This window comes from Grus americana, chromosome 16, assembly GCF_028858705.1.
Source record: "Grus americana isolate bGruAme1 chromosome 16, bGruAme1.mat, whole genome shotgun sequence".
Lineage (NCBI taxonomy): Eukaryota > Metazoa > Chordata > Aves > Gruiformes > Gruidae > Grus > Grus americana.
In genome coordinates, this window is record NC_072867.1 from 11,541,507 (window position 1) to 11,559,261 (window position 17,755).

The 17,755-nt window shown below is 40.0% G+C and overlaps 1 protein-coding gene across 18 annotated transcripts in view; it reads left to right on the forward strand.

Annotated features, from left to right (window-relative positions):
* The window catches only part of RIMBP2 (RIMS binding protein 2), a 171,720-nt gene that overhangs the window by 15,127 nt on the left and 138,838 nt on the right, over window positions 1–17,755 (forward strand). For all 18 annotated transcript variants that reach the window (XR_008579568.1, XR_008579569.1, XM_054844747.1 and 15 more), the window contains exons 4-5: window positions 3,744–3,968; window positions 4,685–4,819. Coding sequence is in view for 16 of the 18 variants with exons in the window: in XM_054844747.1 (XP_054700722.1) it covers window positions 3,744–3,968; window positions 4,685–4,819 (360 nt within the window). In the remaining 2 variants the exon portion in view is untranslated. The remainder of the gene's footprint in view (window positions 1–3,743; window positions 3,969–4,684; window positions 4,820–17,755) is intronic.

Below are 17,755 nucleotides of genomic sequence, written 5' to 3' on the forward strand. Positions count from 1 at the left end.
GGGCTGCCCTGCACCAGACAGCCGGTTCCGGCCGGTTCTGGATGGTTCCAGCAGGTTCCCGCCACCCCACCACAGGGCACAGCTGAGCCCCTCAACGAGGCTGGTGGCGCCTCTGGGAAAACACCTTTAAGAAAGGGCAAAACCTGCACAGAGTGAGGGGGAAAAAAGGTGTGAGAAACAGCCCTGTGAGCACCCATGTCAGAGCAGGGGGAGCAGGAGGTGCCACAGGCACCAGGGCAGAGAGTCCCTTACAGCCATGTTGGAGAGACCATGGTGGAGCAGAACTTTCCTGAAGGGAAAGGTAGAGCAGTTGGGAATGAAGGTGTGAACTTGAGTCTTGGAAAGGTGGGGGAAGAAGGTGTTGTTTTAATTTTTGTCTTTGTTTCTCGCTACCTAAACCTATTTTAATTGGCAATAAATGAAATTAATTTTCCCCAAGTCGAATCTCTTTTGCCCATGATGGTAAATGGTAAGTGATTTCCCTGTCTTATCTCAACCCACAAGCTTTCTCATCTTATTTTCTCCCCCTCTCAACCTGTTGAGGAGAGGGAGTGAAAGAGCTGCTGGGTGGGCCTCTGACAGCCAGCTGAGGTAAACTCATACTGCAATAAAAAGAATTAATATAAACGTTTGAACAATCCAAGCTAAAACATATAATTTGACAGCTATAGCAGTATTTCAGGTTGCTGTTAAAATACCAGTATCTGCTGATATGACTCGCTTGGGGACATATTTACATTTTTATGAAGTACATATATTCTTCAGGTTGTTTAATATTTGAGAAATTATTATTATTGTTTTTTTTAAATAGGGTGTTCCACTGCTTCTGTAACCGTTAGTCTTCCATTTTGTGAAGTACAAGAGCTGTTGGGAGATGCTTAAAAATTGGGCTATCTCTGATCAAATTTTGATCCTGAACTAATCCAAAGTTCATGTAATTTTGTTCAGTATATTATAAATGTAAATAATATTAAAAATTAATATTCAAATTTTTCTTGAGTATTCACCAAGATTGGGTATGTTTGTATTAGTGATGTGTATTTGGCAAAGTTATGTTTACAAGGTTCGCATTAAGTGATCTGAAATCTGTACTTCACCCCCCTCTTTTTTTATTTTTCACACTTCCAGTTAAAAAAAAAAAAAGGCCAGAAAAGATAGATGGTATAATAATGTTAGTAGATACAGCTGTTCTTTGGTAATACTACCTCAAACAGGTCGCATCTTAGAGGTTTCCAATGGTTACTACCTCAAAATTTAGAGAATCCTGTGGGGTTTTATTATTATTTGAATATGAATGTTTGCCATTTTACATGTAAAATATGGCTTGTAGTATTTACTGTAGTTTAATGACTGATTACTCAGGCTTCTAAACCTCTTTATCACACCAACCAGCAATGCCCTTGGAGGGTCTCTCCTGGTGCCCTTGAGGGAGTGGGCAGGGCTGGGTTTTGGGGTGAGCTTCACTGAGCTTCAGCACCAAGAAGGAGCCATGTCGTGGGCTGGCTGAGCAAACACTGAGAGAACGGGAGCTCCTCACTGTGAAACTGTAGTTCAGTTGAAAGTTTCATTTTGTTTTTTTCACCAGTGATCAGTGTCTGGGCTTTTATCAAAATGTGAGTTGGAGAAATATGACATTGGGTGTGTTTCTTTCTCTAGCCCAAACAGGAGGAGGAAAAAAAAAGAAAACCAGGCAAAACTTTCATAAGGAAAATAAGAAAGCATACTTTATAGACTTTGGGGATTGCACATCACAGAATAATGAACTGAGAATTCAATTGTCCCCTCTAAAATTAGGTGTGAAATACAAGAACAAAATTTAAGCAAAGTGATAACCAAAAGAACGTTTTACTCTGCTATAAGTAAAATCCTACACAATCTAAAACTACAATGTCATTTTTCAGTCACATTAATATTCTTAGCTGAATATGACACAAATTGGGGCAAGTTATTATTTCTGTATTAAAGCTTTACCAAGCCAGTCTTACTTGTAGACTGTGTTTGAAAAATTAGTAGTTTGTTCAAATGATGCACTAGTTGTGAGTGGCAATACAAGGCTGGAAGTGGTATTCTTGCAAGCATGTCATAAGAAGTTGCCTTTTTGTCTCCTGACTTAGTTTGAGCTTAATTGTAAAATGAAAGACCTTTAAATGGGTCTACCTTTGTATGTTAATTGTTGAGTGTGTAGAATTAACATAGAAGATACTATATTTTTTGAAAGATTTTACTCAGTGATAATGGATTTCGAGAAAGGTACAAAATGTTACAAAAAATGGGATCTGGATAGCTGATGAGGGTACCCGAACAGCTTAATTTACTCCACAGAATAATACTTTTTGTGCATTTTCCATATATGGAGATATCTAGACTATTTTGGTTTAAAAAAGCCAGAAGAAATAGATTCAGTGAAGGGAAATTTCTGGTACAATCATGGTGACTTGTAAGAATGCCTTTTGTCTTAGCACAATGGCTGTGTATTCAGCAGCAGAATTTCTTTGCATGTCTGGAGGACTGTGAGGCCTAATATCTGTTTTAACAGTACAAATGGACACTCCTAATCAAAGCTAAATTTATTATATGACATTGAGTATTATCTTGCCAAATCAACCTTGAAGGGTCTAGAACACAAGTCTTATGAGGAGCAGCTGAGGGAACTGGGGTTGTTTAGCCTGGAGGAAAGGAGGCTGAAGGGAGACCTTGTCGCTCTCTACAACTACCTGAAAGGAGGTTGTAACAAGGTAGGTGTTGGTTTCTTCTCCCAAGCAAGAAGTGATAGGACAAGAGGAAATGGCCTCAAGTTGTGCCAGGGGAGGTTTAGATTAGATATTAGGATAAATGTCTTCACTGAAAGGGTTGTCAAGCACTGGAGCAGGCTGCCCAGGGAACTGGTTGAGTCACCATCCCTGGAGGTATTTAAAAGATGTGTAGATGTGGTGCTTAGGGACATGGTTTAGTGGTGGACTTGGCAGTGCCAGGTTAATGGTCGGACTTGATGATCTTAAAGATCTTTTCCAACCTAAGCGATTCTGTGATTCTAAACCTGTGTCATTGGGCTAGGTTCTCATATTGTTTCTGAATACTGTCTCACTGCACAAGAGAGCACATTGGGACAGTCATGGAGTAAGGTAATTACTGAGTGTAAAGCAAGATGACTTGGGACGTAAATAGCTGTGAACTGTCTAGTCTCAGAAGGGAGCTTCAGTTTCTTCCACCGTTCTCATACAGTAAGTTTGACTGCGTAATACTTGATGCCCAGTGAAGGGTTTGCAGCATGATCAAACACACCTTTTGGAATACAGCATTTCAGATGTAGCTGGAGCACAGCTTCCAAGTGAGCTGCATGTTCAGCAGCAAGGATAACTTCTTAATTGGCTGTGTGATACAATGCTCAGTGAAGGACCAGAAGCAGTGGCTGAGCAGCAGCACTATGTTGCCATCAAGTGGTAAATACATTGATATCTATGTAGTCAGTGTGATCATGGGTGGCTGGTATCCACTGAATGAAGAAAAAAAATATTAAAAAAAATTGTCTGAGTTTTATTTCTTTGTGTTATGCCTATAGAGATAGGGATATGGTGATTGATCAAGTGAGATTGTCTCTTGCTCACTGTTTGAATGAAAGATCTGAAGAAAATTTTCAAATAAAGCACTTATGGTATGACTTTTTAAATAATTTGAATTATACTCTTTCCCTCAGTCAAAGCTTTAGCAAAAATGACATGCAAAACGTATTGTCTTTTTACCAGGATGTCAGCCCCTCAACTTCATTGACATTGTCATCCAATAACACTGCTGTCATCACAAGAACAATTACCAGAACACTTCCTCTAAAGCAGAAAATGCACTTTGTCAATGTTAAGTCCCAGAATCTGCAAAATATCAACAAACAATCCAGAAGTATAAAAGATCTGGAGATCCAAGTGCTGCAAGTGGAGTGCGAAGAACTCAAAAATCAGCTAGGATGCCCGAGGGTAGGTAAAAATCCAGTTCTGTTCTTAATATCTAACTGTGCTGGTAAACAGTTACATTGAAAATAGTTTATTCATAGAGGTGTTAAAACCAAGTAGAAAAAAGAATGGTTTTCTTCTCAGTTTTCATCCACACAGATAACTTATTTAATATCTTGTAAATTATCATGTCTAGAAGAGAGGTTGGGTCTGAATTCACAATACTTCTGGTTTAGCCTCAAGTTAAGACTTTCGCTAAGGATATAAACTTGTACTTTGGGTTACTTAGTGGCATTCCTATACTTTTCAGTTATTATACTATATTATACTCTTCTCAGCATTGTCTTGTACTACTTTTGTGCCCTACCAGCAGCATCTCTGAGCCCTTTGTTACAGCAAAATATGTAACAGGAACTTCTTCCAGTTCCCAAAAGTTGAAGTTACCCATGTTGTTTTCTAGCTCAACCAAACCTGCTTTGATTAATAGCCAGAGGAAGTTTACTAGGCATGAAGTATTAGGGTAGTCAAAGTGTAGGATGTTGTGCTGCTGATGCTATGAAGAGACATCTTGCTTTTTAGGTAGCAGAGGATTATTAAATTAAGCACAAAAATTCACATGCAGATAGATACATTGCTATAGTAGATGTTCTTGTTTTGCTAGAAATTTAACTATGACAAATCGTATGTTACTATCACCATATATTTGAGAAAACAGAAATTGAAAATTTCCTGTTATGCAGGAAGGGCTGATGGGGCAGAAGCCAGGCAACACAGAGGAGTTACTGAAACAATCTCAGAAAGAGCTGTTGTGGCTTCAGAGACAGCTGTCCTTTATCTCCCCAGGAGGCCCTGTGTGTGTTTTGGCAGCTAGCAAGGTGAGCTCCTTTATTATTTTTTTCAGTCTACCTCACTGTACAAAGTGGAATACGGAAGGGAAGGGTTTATCATCATTTTGGCTTGTTTTATTGGAACAACAGCACACTGCAAATTTTATTTTTCATACTAAGAGTACTAAGAGGAAGATTCATCTTTTAGGATCTATTTTAAATAATTGTTTCACATAATTCAGAAAGACTGGATAGAATGTGCAATTCATTACGTCCTGTGAAAGGTTACATAGTTAAAATGGTATTTCATAGAGCCCTATCATATACGGAAAGGTGTCTTAGTTGTGGTGGGTTGACCCTGGCTGGAGGCCAGGTGCCCACCAGAGCCGCTCTCTCACTCCCCTCATTCACCAAACAGGGGAGAAAAGGCATAACGAAATGCTTGTAGGTCAAGATAAGGACAGGGAGAGATCACTCACTAATTGTTGTCACGAGCAAAACAGACCAAACTTAGAGAGGGAATTCATCTGATTTATTACTAGGCAAAACAGAGTAGAGGAATGAGAAAATAAAATCAACTCTTAGAACACCTCCCCCCACCCCTCCCATCTTCCCGGGCTCAACTTCACTCCCGGCTTCAACCTTCCCTCCCTCAGCGGCACAGGGGACGGGGAATGGGGGTTGGGATTAGTTCATCACACGGTGTTTCTGCCGCTTCTTCCTCCTCAGGGGGAGGACTCCTCTCATCGTTCCCCTGCTCCAGCATGGAGTCCCTCTCATGGGGTGCAGACCTTCAGGAGCAGACTGCTCCAGCGTGGGATCCCCCACGAGGTCACAAGTCCTGCCAGCAAACCTGCCCTGGCGTGGGCTCCCCTCTTCACGGGTCCACCGGTCCGGCCAGGAACTTGCTCCAGCGTGGGCTTCCCATGGGCCACAGCCTCCTTCAGGTGCCTCCACCTGCTCCGGCGTGGGGCCCTCCACGGGCTGCAGGTGGAATCTCTACACCCCCTCATCCTTCCTCCATGGGCTGCAGGGGGACAGCCTGCTTCACCATGGCCTTCACCACGGGCTGCAGGGGGATCTCTGCTCCGGCACCTGGAGCTCCTCCTCCCCCTCCTTCTGCACTGACCTTGGTGTCTGCAGAGTTTCTTACATCTTCTCACTCCTCTCTCCGGCTGTAAAAGCTCTCTCTCTCTAAGTGTTTTTCTTCTTCTTAAATATGTTATCACAGAGGCGCTGATTGGCTTGGCCTTGGCCAGCGGCGGGTCCGTCTTAGAGCCGGCTGGCATTGGCTCTGTCAGACACAGGGGGAGCTTCTAGCAGCTTCTCACAGAAGCCACCCCTGTAGCCCCCCCGCTACCAAAACCTTGCCACGCAAACCCAACACATAGTTTTTATCTCTTTTTCTAGAGAAAACTGTCTAACAGAAGGTAGGATCGTTATATTGGGACTGTTATTCTGGGGGGTTTTTTTGGCCTGGCATACAGAACTGTAATTCCCTTTCTTCTTTCAGCAGCACTGTTATATATGCTTTCCTAGTTACCAGCAGCCTATCATCGGCATAGCTGCATCCAGCCCTGAATGGGAAAAATTACTATCAAGCTATATCACAGTTGATGCTGATATTAGGCCATATAAATTACTGAATTAATAATAAACTGTTTATGTTAACAATCTCCCAGCATATTACAATTTCAGTAAAATGTGAGTTCTCATCTGCTCTGGCATAACAAGTTGAATATGTCAAGTTTTGATGACTCAAGTTTCTAAATGTTTACTTGAGATAATGTATTTTAAAATCTTCATAGCAGTTAATCTGTGCTAATAGTTTAAAAATTAGTTGCTAATTTATTTTCTGAGTGATTTTATTAATATAATTTTCCATATTTTTAAAATGAGATTTCCAGAAAGTTTATCATAATTTGCATATTTTATAAATATACATACACCTCCCATGTACAAATATATATGTTTTAAATCCACCTCTGAAAAGGTATGAGAAGAGTTGGCTTGGTTCAGTGTAAGGCATTAATAATGCCATTTTACAGTGATCTGACTTATTTTCAAGTATCAAGTTGGCTTAGCAAAGTTTTATTTGTACAAATGCACAGAAAGCCTCAGATATGTTCATATAGTCTTCAGCCTTGACAAGACAGATTTCCAAAATGCGTCACCTGGAATGTTCTGGTCTCACTTTGTGTCATATGCTGCAGATCAGTATTTGTTGCTGAAGCACAGTATGGTAAGTGCTGATATAGTCATAGTCAGAAGGAACATTTGGATTTGAAGCTCGTATGTAGCTCAACTGAGGAAAAAAAAATCTAACTTGCCAAAATTAGACTTTTTAAAAAAAAAATTAAAACAATTTATGCCACAAATTGGTTATAAAAGTAAGAGTGCACTTGCCTGATGATCAAAGCCATAATCTAATCTGGGAAGGAACATATGATCCTGAGTAGGAGCAGCTTTTCTCTCCAAAAATACCAGAGTTTCGTTGTTCCCACTACAGTCATGAGTAATCTCAGGGAAGGTCATTTGGGGCTGAGATTTGCACAAAAGAGTGGTCTTGGATACCTTATTTTTAGAAGTCAGGCTTTCCATTCAGGAAACTGTAGTCTTTCTGGAATGTGCAAAGGTAGACCTTCAGGGAAGAAAGCACCCATTGTCTATAACCCTTTTCCTCTCTTCTCCCCCCTCCCCCCTTCACTATCACAGAGCCAAGAATCAGATTTTAGCTCATTCATTTGTTTAATGAGGAACAGATTTTTCAGAAGCAGTTACTTTGAAGATCACACTGTGATACTCTGCACGGTACTTTAATTCTAAACCTCTGAAGAGAAATGCTTTTCATCCAACTGAGTGGTAGTACTCAACGTTGCTAGAAGCTTTGGGGTAATGATCTTAAGGCGCTCAAATAGATTGATGCTTGGGAACTGGAATATCCAGAAATATAGGCAATGCCATTTTGGAAGGATTCCTTAGCTGTTTAGTAAACATCATGGTTCAAGATTCGAATTTATCATGGACTGGAAATCCAGATAAGACAAAACTTGAGAAAGAGATCATCTGATGAGTCCCTCTTCCATGGCTCTTAACACCTTCCAATGAAGCATCTGATGCTGACAGTTCGAGGAGATCAGGGTACTCTCCATGCATTTCAACTTCATAAAGAATTATTAGGCTTTGGGGGAAATCTGGCTCCTTTAGTTAATGCTGAACTTTTTTGAAAATTCTCCTCTTCTTCCTCATCATGCCTGTTAGTAAAATTGGGGAGGGAAGACTGATATTTGAAAGGGAACTGTAAATTAATATAGCCTGTTCAGTTGCATGGACACTTAATTTTGGGGATAAAAGGGAGACATTATTAAATGGAGAGATGTATTTCTGCAGATACTTTAACAGAATTCAATAAAATAGTGCCTTGAGAGTGCAATATTTCCTTCCCCTGTTTAATACTGAAAGGAAAATACAGAAGTTCCACTCAACATAACTTCATATGTTTTCTTGATAATTTAACTTTCATCAGCCTTTAAAACTCCCTTACATTATAGTGAATACACTCCCAAAGTGGTCAGATTCTGAGTGTCAGATCATCTCTGCTGGAGAAAAAAGAAAAAAAAAGAGGGAAAAAATATTAAAGCTAGGTTTTTAAAAAAAAAAATGATGCATTTAAAATCTTTCCCTGTATTCCCTTACAGTGTCTCCCTCTAGTTGCTGGGGAGATAGTCATTGCATACTTAGAAGTTTTGTGTGACTATATTGTATACAGTTTTCTTGAGAAGAGGAAAGACAGAATGGTTAGGATGCTCCAGGTAATCTGTCTTAATACCCTTCTGCATTTGAGTTTCTAAGCCTTCCATTGGGCAGGCTTGGGAGTGAAAAAAAAATTGCAGCTCACATTTACAGTTCATTGGTTCGTGCCAGTAGGCCACAGATGACCTACTGAGAAGATCCTGTGATAGCATTACTTGGAGGTAAAATAAAATCTCCCAACACCCGCCTCCCCCCTTGCCCCCCCCCACTGAAACACACCCTTGCTGCCATCCCACTTGCTGCTTGTCAGCTCCTGTCCGTGCTCTGCTGCTGTGTCGGGGTTAATACTATGTGAAAGAGAAACTGGCAAATAGGGAAAGCCATCTTTGTGTGCGTATGTGTGTGCGAGCACTGCTGTTTCATAGGCTCTGGCAGCTGCTGCATGGCCGATGATGCTTGCTCTCTCTTTTTCACCCTGCCTCCCTGCAGACAGCTAATGAATCATTTCTAGCCTGAATACTAGCAGTGCAAACACACCAATGCTGCCGCTGCCGATGCTGCTGCCTTTCTCTACAAGGTTGTAATTTGACACAGTAGACTGCAGTTCTCTCTCTCGGCAATGATCTTGCTGAACATCGGAAGCACTTGATTTGAAGGTATGCTGAGATTTCACCCTTTCTAAAAATAGCTATTTCTGTTAAATGCTTTACGGGCCAAATGAGGGTGGGAGGGCTGAAGATTTGTAGCGGGGTGTGGGGGAGAATCCTCTTTTTAGTTAGCAGTAATGCAGCACTAACTCTTATCGGAGGCAGACAAACTTTATTATTCTGCTGCAATTTGATGATGCCCTTCACTCTTTTCTTCTAGGTGCTGCTTAGAATAATAAAATGTGTTAGTATCGTGCATGAGCACTAGGTAAAGGGATTAAACTCTTGCTAGATTATTCCATCCTCCCTCCTATTGATGTTTAATCTGATGTCATTTTCCAGTCACTTTCAAGTTTTCCAATAAAATAAATACTACATTGACAGGTTTGATGGTGCCATGTTCCTTTTCTGTATTACTGTCTGTGGGCAAAGTTAGTAATCATACTGGCTAGCAGCTCCCCCCCACCCCAAGCCCCCAAGCATGGTGCATATTCACAGTATCTGTTTGCTTTGCAGATGTATATTGGCATGGCTTGGCAAAGTCATCAATGTGACTACTCTTCCATACAGATATTGTTAATGAAATTATACGTGGTATTTGTCTGGCATCTAATGCTAAATTAGACCAATTGCAAGTAAATATCTCATCCTTTTTGGTAGAAGGAAGAGATCTTCTGCAGATACATATATATATATGGATACACTATACATAGCAGTATTTGTGGGAAGTATGTTATGTATATAAGTATGTAGAACAGAATAATAACATTTCATTATAAGACATGCATATAAATATCAGTTAATTAGGTAGCACATACCAGTATGCTGTGCTCAGTATTATAAGGGAGACTGCAGGGTTTTTATTAACCTCTTTTCAAAATTGGCTATTACCTATAGCGTTGGGCAGAGAAGGTATGCCTTTCCAAGAGTGATGTGATGGTCAACATTACAGTTGTACATGGTTTAGTACAATTGTAACCGAGGAAAATGTAAATGCATATGAAGGCTTTGGTTTTTCTTTTTAAGGTACTGCTGTCTGTTATTTTAGTGGTAAAACACTGACTGGGCTTTTTTTGTCCAGTGCAGGTAGTGATGCAGAGTTTATATATAAAATAACTCAGCAGAATAACTTATTAATGAGTCTTGTCACTGCATCTAGTAAATACAGAGTCTGCTCCTTAAGTGTTTGGATATATTTTGAAGAAATACCTGAAGTCAAAGCCATGATCTTAACATGAAGAATTCTACTAAGTATGCCGAGACAGGGAAAGAATACTATGATTGGCATCATCAAAATACAAATAAGGACTATTGCTTAGCAAGATAGAAGAGCTGCCTTAAGAAAACAGCATGAAATATTAAAATACAGACCAAGTGGTACAGTGGAAATTAAAACATCACCATAAATTTAATGCAATAAAAAATAGCAGTGTGCATGTACAGATATGAAAGTTACTGTAGTCACTTTATATTTCAGCTTTTTTGATCAGGAGGTGTTACATTTTTATTAGAGGAGGGCTTTCAAGTCTACCCAGCTGACGAAGGCAATTCAGATCAAATCTTACAGATGTCAGCCAGGATTCACCACTGTAGATATCCTTTGAAATACCTATGCATTATTTCTAGTACCTTAAAGGAGAGTGGTGGGTCTTTTTTAGGTGACTCTTGGTTATTTTTGTTAAAGAGATCTGGTGGTCTTGAACAGTGGCTTTGTGCGTACTGCTTTCTTTTTAATAGGAAAAAGACCTACTCTAAATGAAACTAGTGAAGTGGTCATGCTGCCTGCAGACTAGAGAGCAACCCTGATTCTTCATAGCTATATATCTGAATGGGTTCCAGTCTGCTAACATAAAGCATGACTGTATACTAGAGGCAGTGAACAGAGATGCAGTGTTATTACATACAACTTCGTATATTTGGGTGTACCTGGAACACTTTTTTGAGGAATCTAGTGTGTTGAATTTTTTAGAATTATAACCAAATTACAGCTTTAAAATGGCACAAGGGTTTTAGGGGTAGGAAAAGTGAGATGGAACAAAATATGGGACAGTGCAGTGCCACAGATTTCTGCATGAAAATGATCTGAATACCTGATGCATGCTACTTTAGTTAACTGACAATTACAAGCTCAGAAATCTTAAGCACCTCTATATGTGTCCAATCTCGTACTGATACCTGCTAGGTATGTACTTTTGCATATATACAAAATAGGTATTTCTTTGAATGTCAGCTTATTCTATTATAGATATGTGTTGTGCATACTCATTGTAGTTTAGATAGGTGTGCGATATTGAGTATGAAATGAATGTATAAGCACAACAGTGTTCGTTCTGGTAATAGCTTGTTACAAAAGTCCGAGCTTTTCTGGATTGCCAGGAGTAGAAATAAGATGCCTGTGCTCACTGGATAATTAGTATCCTCTGGTATAAGGGTTTTTCCTTTATATGTGTCAGATGCCCCACCACATATCAAAATTAAATATCCAAAATCATGCTGACTTTATTCTAAAATAAGAAACTTGTTGGTCATGCATCCCTGTCCTGTCCTTTCAATATTTGTGTTGAATGAAGTATGGTTTGAGAGTCAAGGCTGTTTTTCATTTAATTGAAATTGCTATAGGCCCTCATCACTACTACAAAATGTCAGAGTAGCTGAAATATGTTAATCACGACTTTTTCCTGGGACTTATTTTTGGTTTAGTAGTCAGCACAAGCTTCTGACTAAAATGGAATTTTGTGTAAATCCTTTGTTTCCCCCTTTCATAGCATTAGCTTGTCATGTCCAGTGAGCTTTTTGATAGAATGGCAAGCTATATAGATAACATTTCCTCTGTATCATTTTGAAAATCTTTCCATGCATAGTACTAAGTAACTGAAATCTAAGACTTTCTGGAAAACACCTGGTGCCAATGATGATTATCTGTCTTCTGACTGTTGATGTTCTAAGCTGACTGCCCATCACAGATGAGAATTGTCATGAAGCATTGCTGACAGTAGCATTTGCTCATTGCCATTAGCATTGAAAAGTATCTACCAATATCATGATTAAAAATAGAATTGGAATGTAGCTGGAAAAATCCAGCTTCTTCAAAGCAACGTGTCATGAGACCAGTTTCTGTTCACCAGTGGAAAAGACGGCTTTTGTCAGGCTTATTTGCACAGAGTGGGCTCTTGGGAAATGGCAGTGATAACATTACCCTGGGAGAACAGTTAATGTTCTTCTGGAGCAGCTGGTTGACACTGAAGTTTGAATGTGGTCATTGAGGGTTTCTTGGCTAATTGTAACCGTCCCGTTAAATAACATGTTGGAGTCATGTTCATTCTGTAAGGTATGATTGTAAAGCCACCTGTGGTTGGCATTTTGGTGAGGAAATTAGAGTGGCTTATAGGCTTGTGGCTCAACACTTTGGCTTGTGCTTGTGGTGTGGCACTTAATGAGGAAATCAGTGTGACTTCCAGCTCTGCCACAGATTCTCTTTGGCTCTGTTCTCTTTCTGTAAATGGGAATAATAATGAACCCTTTCCACTACATTCTACTTACTTTATCTGCTTAGAAAATGAGATCTTCAAACCAAAGACTGTTTTCTCCATTGGGATGCTAAATCCCACTGGAGGCTTCTAGATGCTACTTACAAATTACTTGACAGTCTGCATTGTATGTTGTTGATCTATAGAAAAATATTTCCAAGTGTCAGAAGAATCTGATTTGATTTTGAACTTTTTGGAATAACACCTGATTTGCTAAACTTTCTATTGTGCTCATGGATATGTTCAGTTTGAAGAGCCTAGCCTCCCTAATAGTGGCGGTGGTTTGGTATAAACATTTACAGTGCAAAAGTCAGGACAGAGGAAGCGGAACTGTAGGTCTGATTTTTAAAATTTTTTTAAATTGTCATAAAGTTTTATATTTTCTGTGTTACAAACAGTCTAATACTTGGTTTCTAAGGCAATAAGTATTCCTATGCCAAATGTTTGATGTCGATCAGCAAGCAGCAGCAGTGCACAATATTACTGTGAAGAATTAAGGGAAAGGCATTGCGAATGTAACAGTATGACACAGTCTCTGTTCTCATCTAATGACAATTACAAACTGTCTTCCATTTTTGCTTTAAAGATCATCCTATAGCAAGCTCTTTAGTGTGATACCTTCCTTAAGGCCTGATTTGAGCACAGTGGGCTGATGGGCAATCAACGCATGCACCCCTTTCCTTCTGCGCTCCACCTACACTGGCATTAGACTGATTTATTTTTTTATTTTTTTTTTCCTGAGGAGCATAAATAATTTTTATAGACAGCTTCAATTAAGTTTTTACACTGGATGTATGGGGGAAAAAATGACAATAATACCCCCCTCTTGCCAATATTGGAAGGAAAATAAGCCCTTTTTGAGCCAGGTTAACTTGTTTAGGGTTGGCTTACAGAAATCCTAAACCAAGATTAAATTCCTCCGGAATCAGGAATTTATTCTGTGGCTTCACTATTTCAGCTCTTGCTGAGTATTTCTGTACCTCCTTTTTATACAGTTGAAAAATGTTCTCTGCTACTTCTGTATGGAATATCGTGGGTCCTTTTCACTGACATGGAAAGTGCATCTTTAGTAAGAACATTGTCCAACTCGCTTAAAAATATTCTCTGATATTAATCAGCAGGGACTTTTACAGATCTGTGCCAGTTTACACCAGGAGGGATAGCTCAGCACACTGTCTCTGGGAGTGTGCTAATGGGCTAAACTCTTACAGAAGACTGAGAATTGATGGTGCTTAGAATTCAGCCAGATGAAGCTCGCAGTTGTCACTATAGCAGCAATACGTGGTTGAATCTGTCCCGTTTGCTGCATTTTCCCTCTTCTGTGACAGTCAGTTTTACCTATTTGTTAAATCCTCATTTCTGTTCTCCCCACTTCCCTGCCCGCAATTCTGCATACAGTTTAGAACATTAAGAATATTGTCTGTCTGTTCCAGGAGTGTATTTCTTTCTTTCTCTCTTGTTTACTGCTCGCTAATTAAATTTTGTAGGTGGCAGTTTGAAATCTTAGTAGGACGTGTCATGTGACTGCTAATGCTCTGCAGATCTCTATTACATAACCTTTAAGTAGTTTGGGAAAATGTGCTTGTGTCATACTGGGCCTGACATAAGGCTCTGTCTGAAGCCAACAGTCTGATCAAGTTTTTTATGTACAATGACTGTAGAAATCTTGTGGATGGTTTCTTCTGGCACAATATTTGTGCCCTCAGTTGTCAGGCCAATTGTCTTATTTCCCTGAAATGCTTTGCAGTCTGCACTGTCTGCCTTTCCTGCAGGGTAGAAGAGGGGAGGGGTTAGATTTAAACACTCTGACATGCCAGGTAATGATCAAATGACTATTAAATGCAGTATGCTGGGATCCCTTCTGTTTTCCTGATAGGTTTGTTCATTTTAGTTCTGAAGTGACCAGAGTGTAGAACAAACACAGAAAACCTCTCAGTCTGTCCCCCCCACCCCTTCACCTCCTACGGATCTTAATTGGGCTCTGGTGCATTATGCAAAATGAAGACATAAATCAATACAGAAGTCTAAAAAAAAATGCTATGTAGGGATGATCAATTTTTAATGCATGGTAATTCATTAAGTTGCTGTTTTGCAAAAGGAGCACTTTTATAAGTGACAGCAATGTATTTACTCACAGAATAACAACTCCTCTCGCTTCTTCTGAACCAGCATCATCTTTTGGTCCTACTTCATGTACAGTTTCACATTTTTGTTGCCTAAATCATATTGATATGCTATCCAATCCAGCTTAAGCACTCCATTGTTGGTGGAACAGCTCTGTGCCCTGAAGAAAGTAAGTCTCATTTTGGTTTCCTGGCCAGAATATGGGCCTTGGAGGCTGACTCTTGTTTGGCACTCTGACATTTGACATGTTGTGTGTTCTCGGGTGAATCACAGGAGATCTTTCTGCCTCAATTTCTTTACCTGCTGGGAAGGGTCAATAGGAATAAGCTGCTGTAGCCTTGCAACAAAAGTTGCAGTTAGAAACTAAGAACAACTAGATGAAATTTTGGGTGTTTTGTGCGGTTTATTTGGTTTTAATGAAGTCAGATTTTCAAGTTTATAATTTCTTGTTGAAATCTGTGATTGTGTGAACCTGCATTTTATTCTAGAGTAGCCCTTAGTTTGTAACAGCAACTTTCAGTCAAAGCGCTTTACAAAGTGCGTAAGAATGATGGTTGATATCATTCTGTCCATTTTGCTGATGAGAAATTTGCAATGTGCTTCAGGTTTATATGCCCAAGATCATTCAGCAGGGTCAATGCAAATCTATGGATATTGTTTGCAGAGTCCTGTCCAACATGTTATCCATTGTATTGCTTCTCTTAATTAAATCTTGTATAAGAAGGGAGGAGGGGGAAGTATTGATCTTCTAAAAACATGCTTTCTTTTGTTTCACTTTGAGTAGCACACAGGCAAACAGTTAATTTACAGTAAAGAGTTTGTGAGTGTATTTTTTTTTTTTTTAAAATTACTATCATAAATCATGGTGGCTACAGTCAGTTTGTCCATTCTCCTAACGGCTGCCTGCTTACCTACTGAGTATACTGAAACTACAAATGTTTCATTGCTGGAAGGGGTCTCTGTTGCTCAACAGTCTTAAATCGTCTATACAAACATATGTACCATACATTCCCTGTGATTTGGTAGCTTTGGCTTATTTGAAGATTAAGTGGGTACAGTTAACACTGCTGTGTTATCATGGTGGTTGGCTGCTGAATGAATTAGGACGAGAACAAAGAAGCAACTGTAAAGCACTTCTGTGTTTGTGTGGTAAGGCAGATGGGTGCAGCTAATGCTTTTGCATTTTAAAGGAAAGCTGTCATTAAGGCAGTTGTTTCTGTTAATAAAGTGCATAGATGAGCTCTTCAGGATCTGGACCTCTTCCGAAAACCCACAGCACCCAAGAAAGCTTGTGTTTCCTTCTTGCTAGTTGGCGGAGGCATACCTGTTACTTTGTTCATCACATCCATTGGGACCTGATGGCATCCTTCTTGCCATTTTATTCCTAAAAACTGGATCTTCTGTGTAGGTCCCTTGACCTTACTTTGTTTTATGGCAAAGCCAGCTTTCAGAAGAACTTGGGCTATTTTCTTCCCTTTCTCAAAAACTTCTGCTGTGTTGCGCCATGTGATGATGTCATCAATGTATTGCAGGTGTTCTGGAGCTTCCCCCTGTTCCAGTGCATTCTGGATCAGTCCATGGCAAATGGTGGGGCTGTATTTCCACCCCTGGGGCAGTTGGTTTCAGGTGTACTGGATGCCCCTCCAAGTAAAAGCAAACTGTGGCCTGCACTCTGCTGCCAAAGGGATTGAGAAAAATGCATTCATCCTATCAGTTGTGGCATACCACTCAGCTGCCTTTGACTCCGGTTCACATTGAAGTTCTAGCATGTCCGGCGTGGCAGTGCTTAGCAGCGGCGTGACTTTATTCAGGCCACGATAGTCTACTGTCAGTTTCCACTCTCCATTAGACTTTTGCACTGGCCATATGGGGCTGTTAAAGGGTGAGCGGGTTCTGCTGATCGCTCCTTGGCTCTCCAGTTGATGAATCAGCTTATGGATGGGAATCAAAGAGTCTTAGTTGGTGTGATAGTGCCACCAGTGCACCACTGCGGCAGTAATTGACACCTGTTGTTCTTTGACCCTGAGCAACCCCACAACAGAAGTGTTCTCTGAGAGACCAGGTAAGGCAGACAGGTGTTAAATTTCTGCCGACTCCAAGGCCGCAGTGCCTGTCGGCAGCAACTCTCTCTCAGATGCAACCAGGACATAGTTAATGTGCTTTACAGTCATTGAGTGAGAAGAGAGCTGTCACCCTGGCAAGCTCTGTCCTGAATTGTTTCAGGATGCAACAAGTGGCTGACCTGAACAATGAAGGTATGAAACATGAAGATTTACAACAGAAGATTTTTTTCTTGCACTATCAGCAATAATCCAATGTCTCTCTTATCTGAACTGTCTGTGCTCTGTGGTACCTTACCAGTGATGAGTGTTATGGAGCAGCAGCTGTGATGGTCTTTCTTGAGGGTTCTTACCGGGGAGGAAGTACAAGCGTGGATTGTATAAACTTCAGAGTAACACCTTGTATAAACATTGTTGATAAAGGAGAGGGGATTTGGAAGGAAGGGTAGATCCTTCATGTCTTACCAATGGTCATAGTTCTGATGGCTCAAATGGACTTAAACTTATTTCCTACAATGGTGGTAGGTCATACTTCGCCTTCTGGAACTATGAAAAAAAGGTATCTCATGCAGCCAGAGTAAAGCAACCCTGCTCAGTGACTTCTTTGTAGATATTGATCCCAGCTGTCAGATGCAAATGAGAGTTTTGCCAGCTTTGATATTGATAGGTACTAATTATCATAAAATGTAAACGTTATGCTTAGCTTGCAACTTTTCTAGCTTTCCTTTTGGAAAATTTCTATTTAATTTCAGTAAATACTGTTAAAAGGAAATGAAGTATAACGAGCTCCAAGCTGCTGATATTTCTATGATCTAATGATAGAAGTTTTGTAAATACATAATTTTTTCTTGATATATGGATTATGGAAAGTGT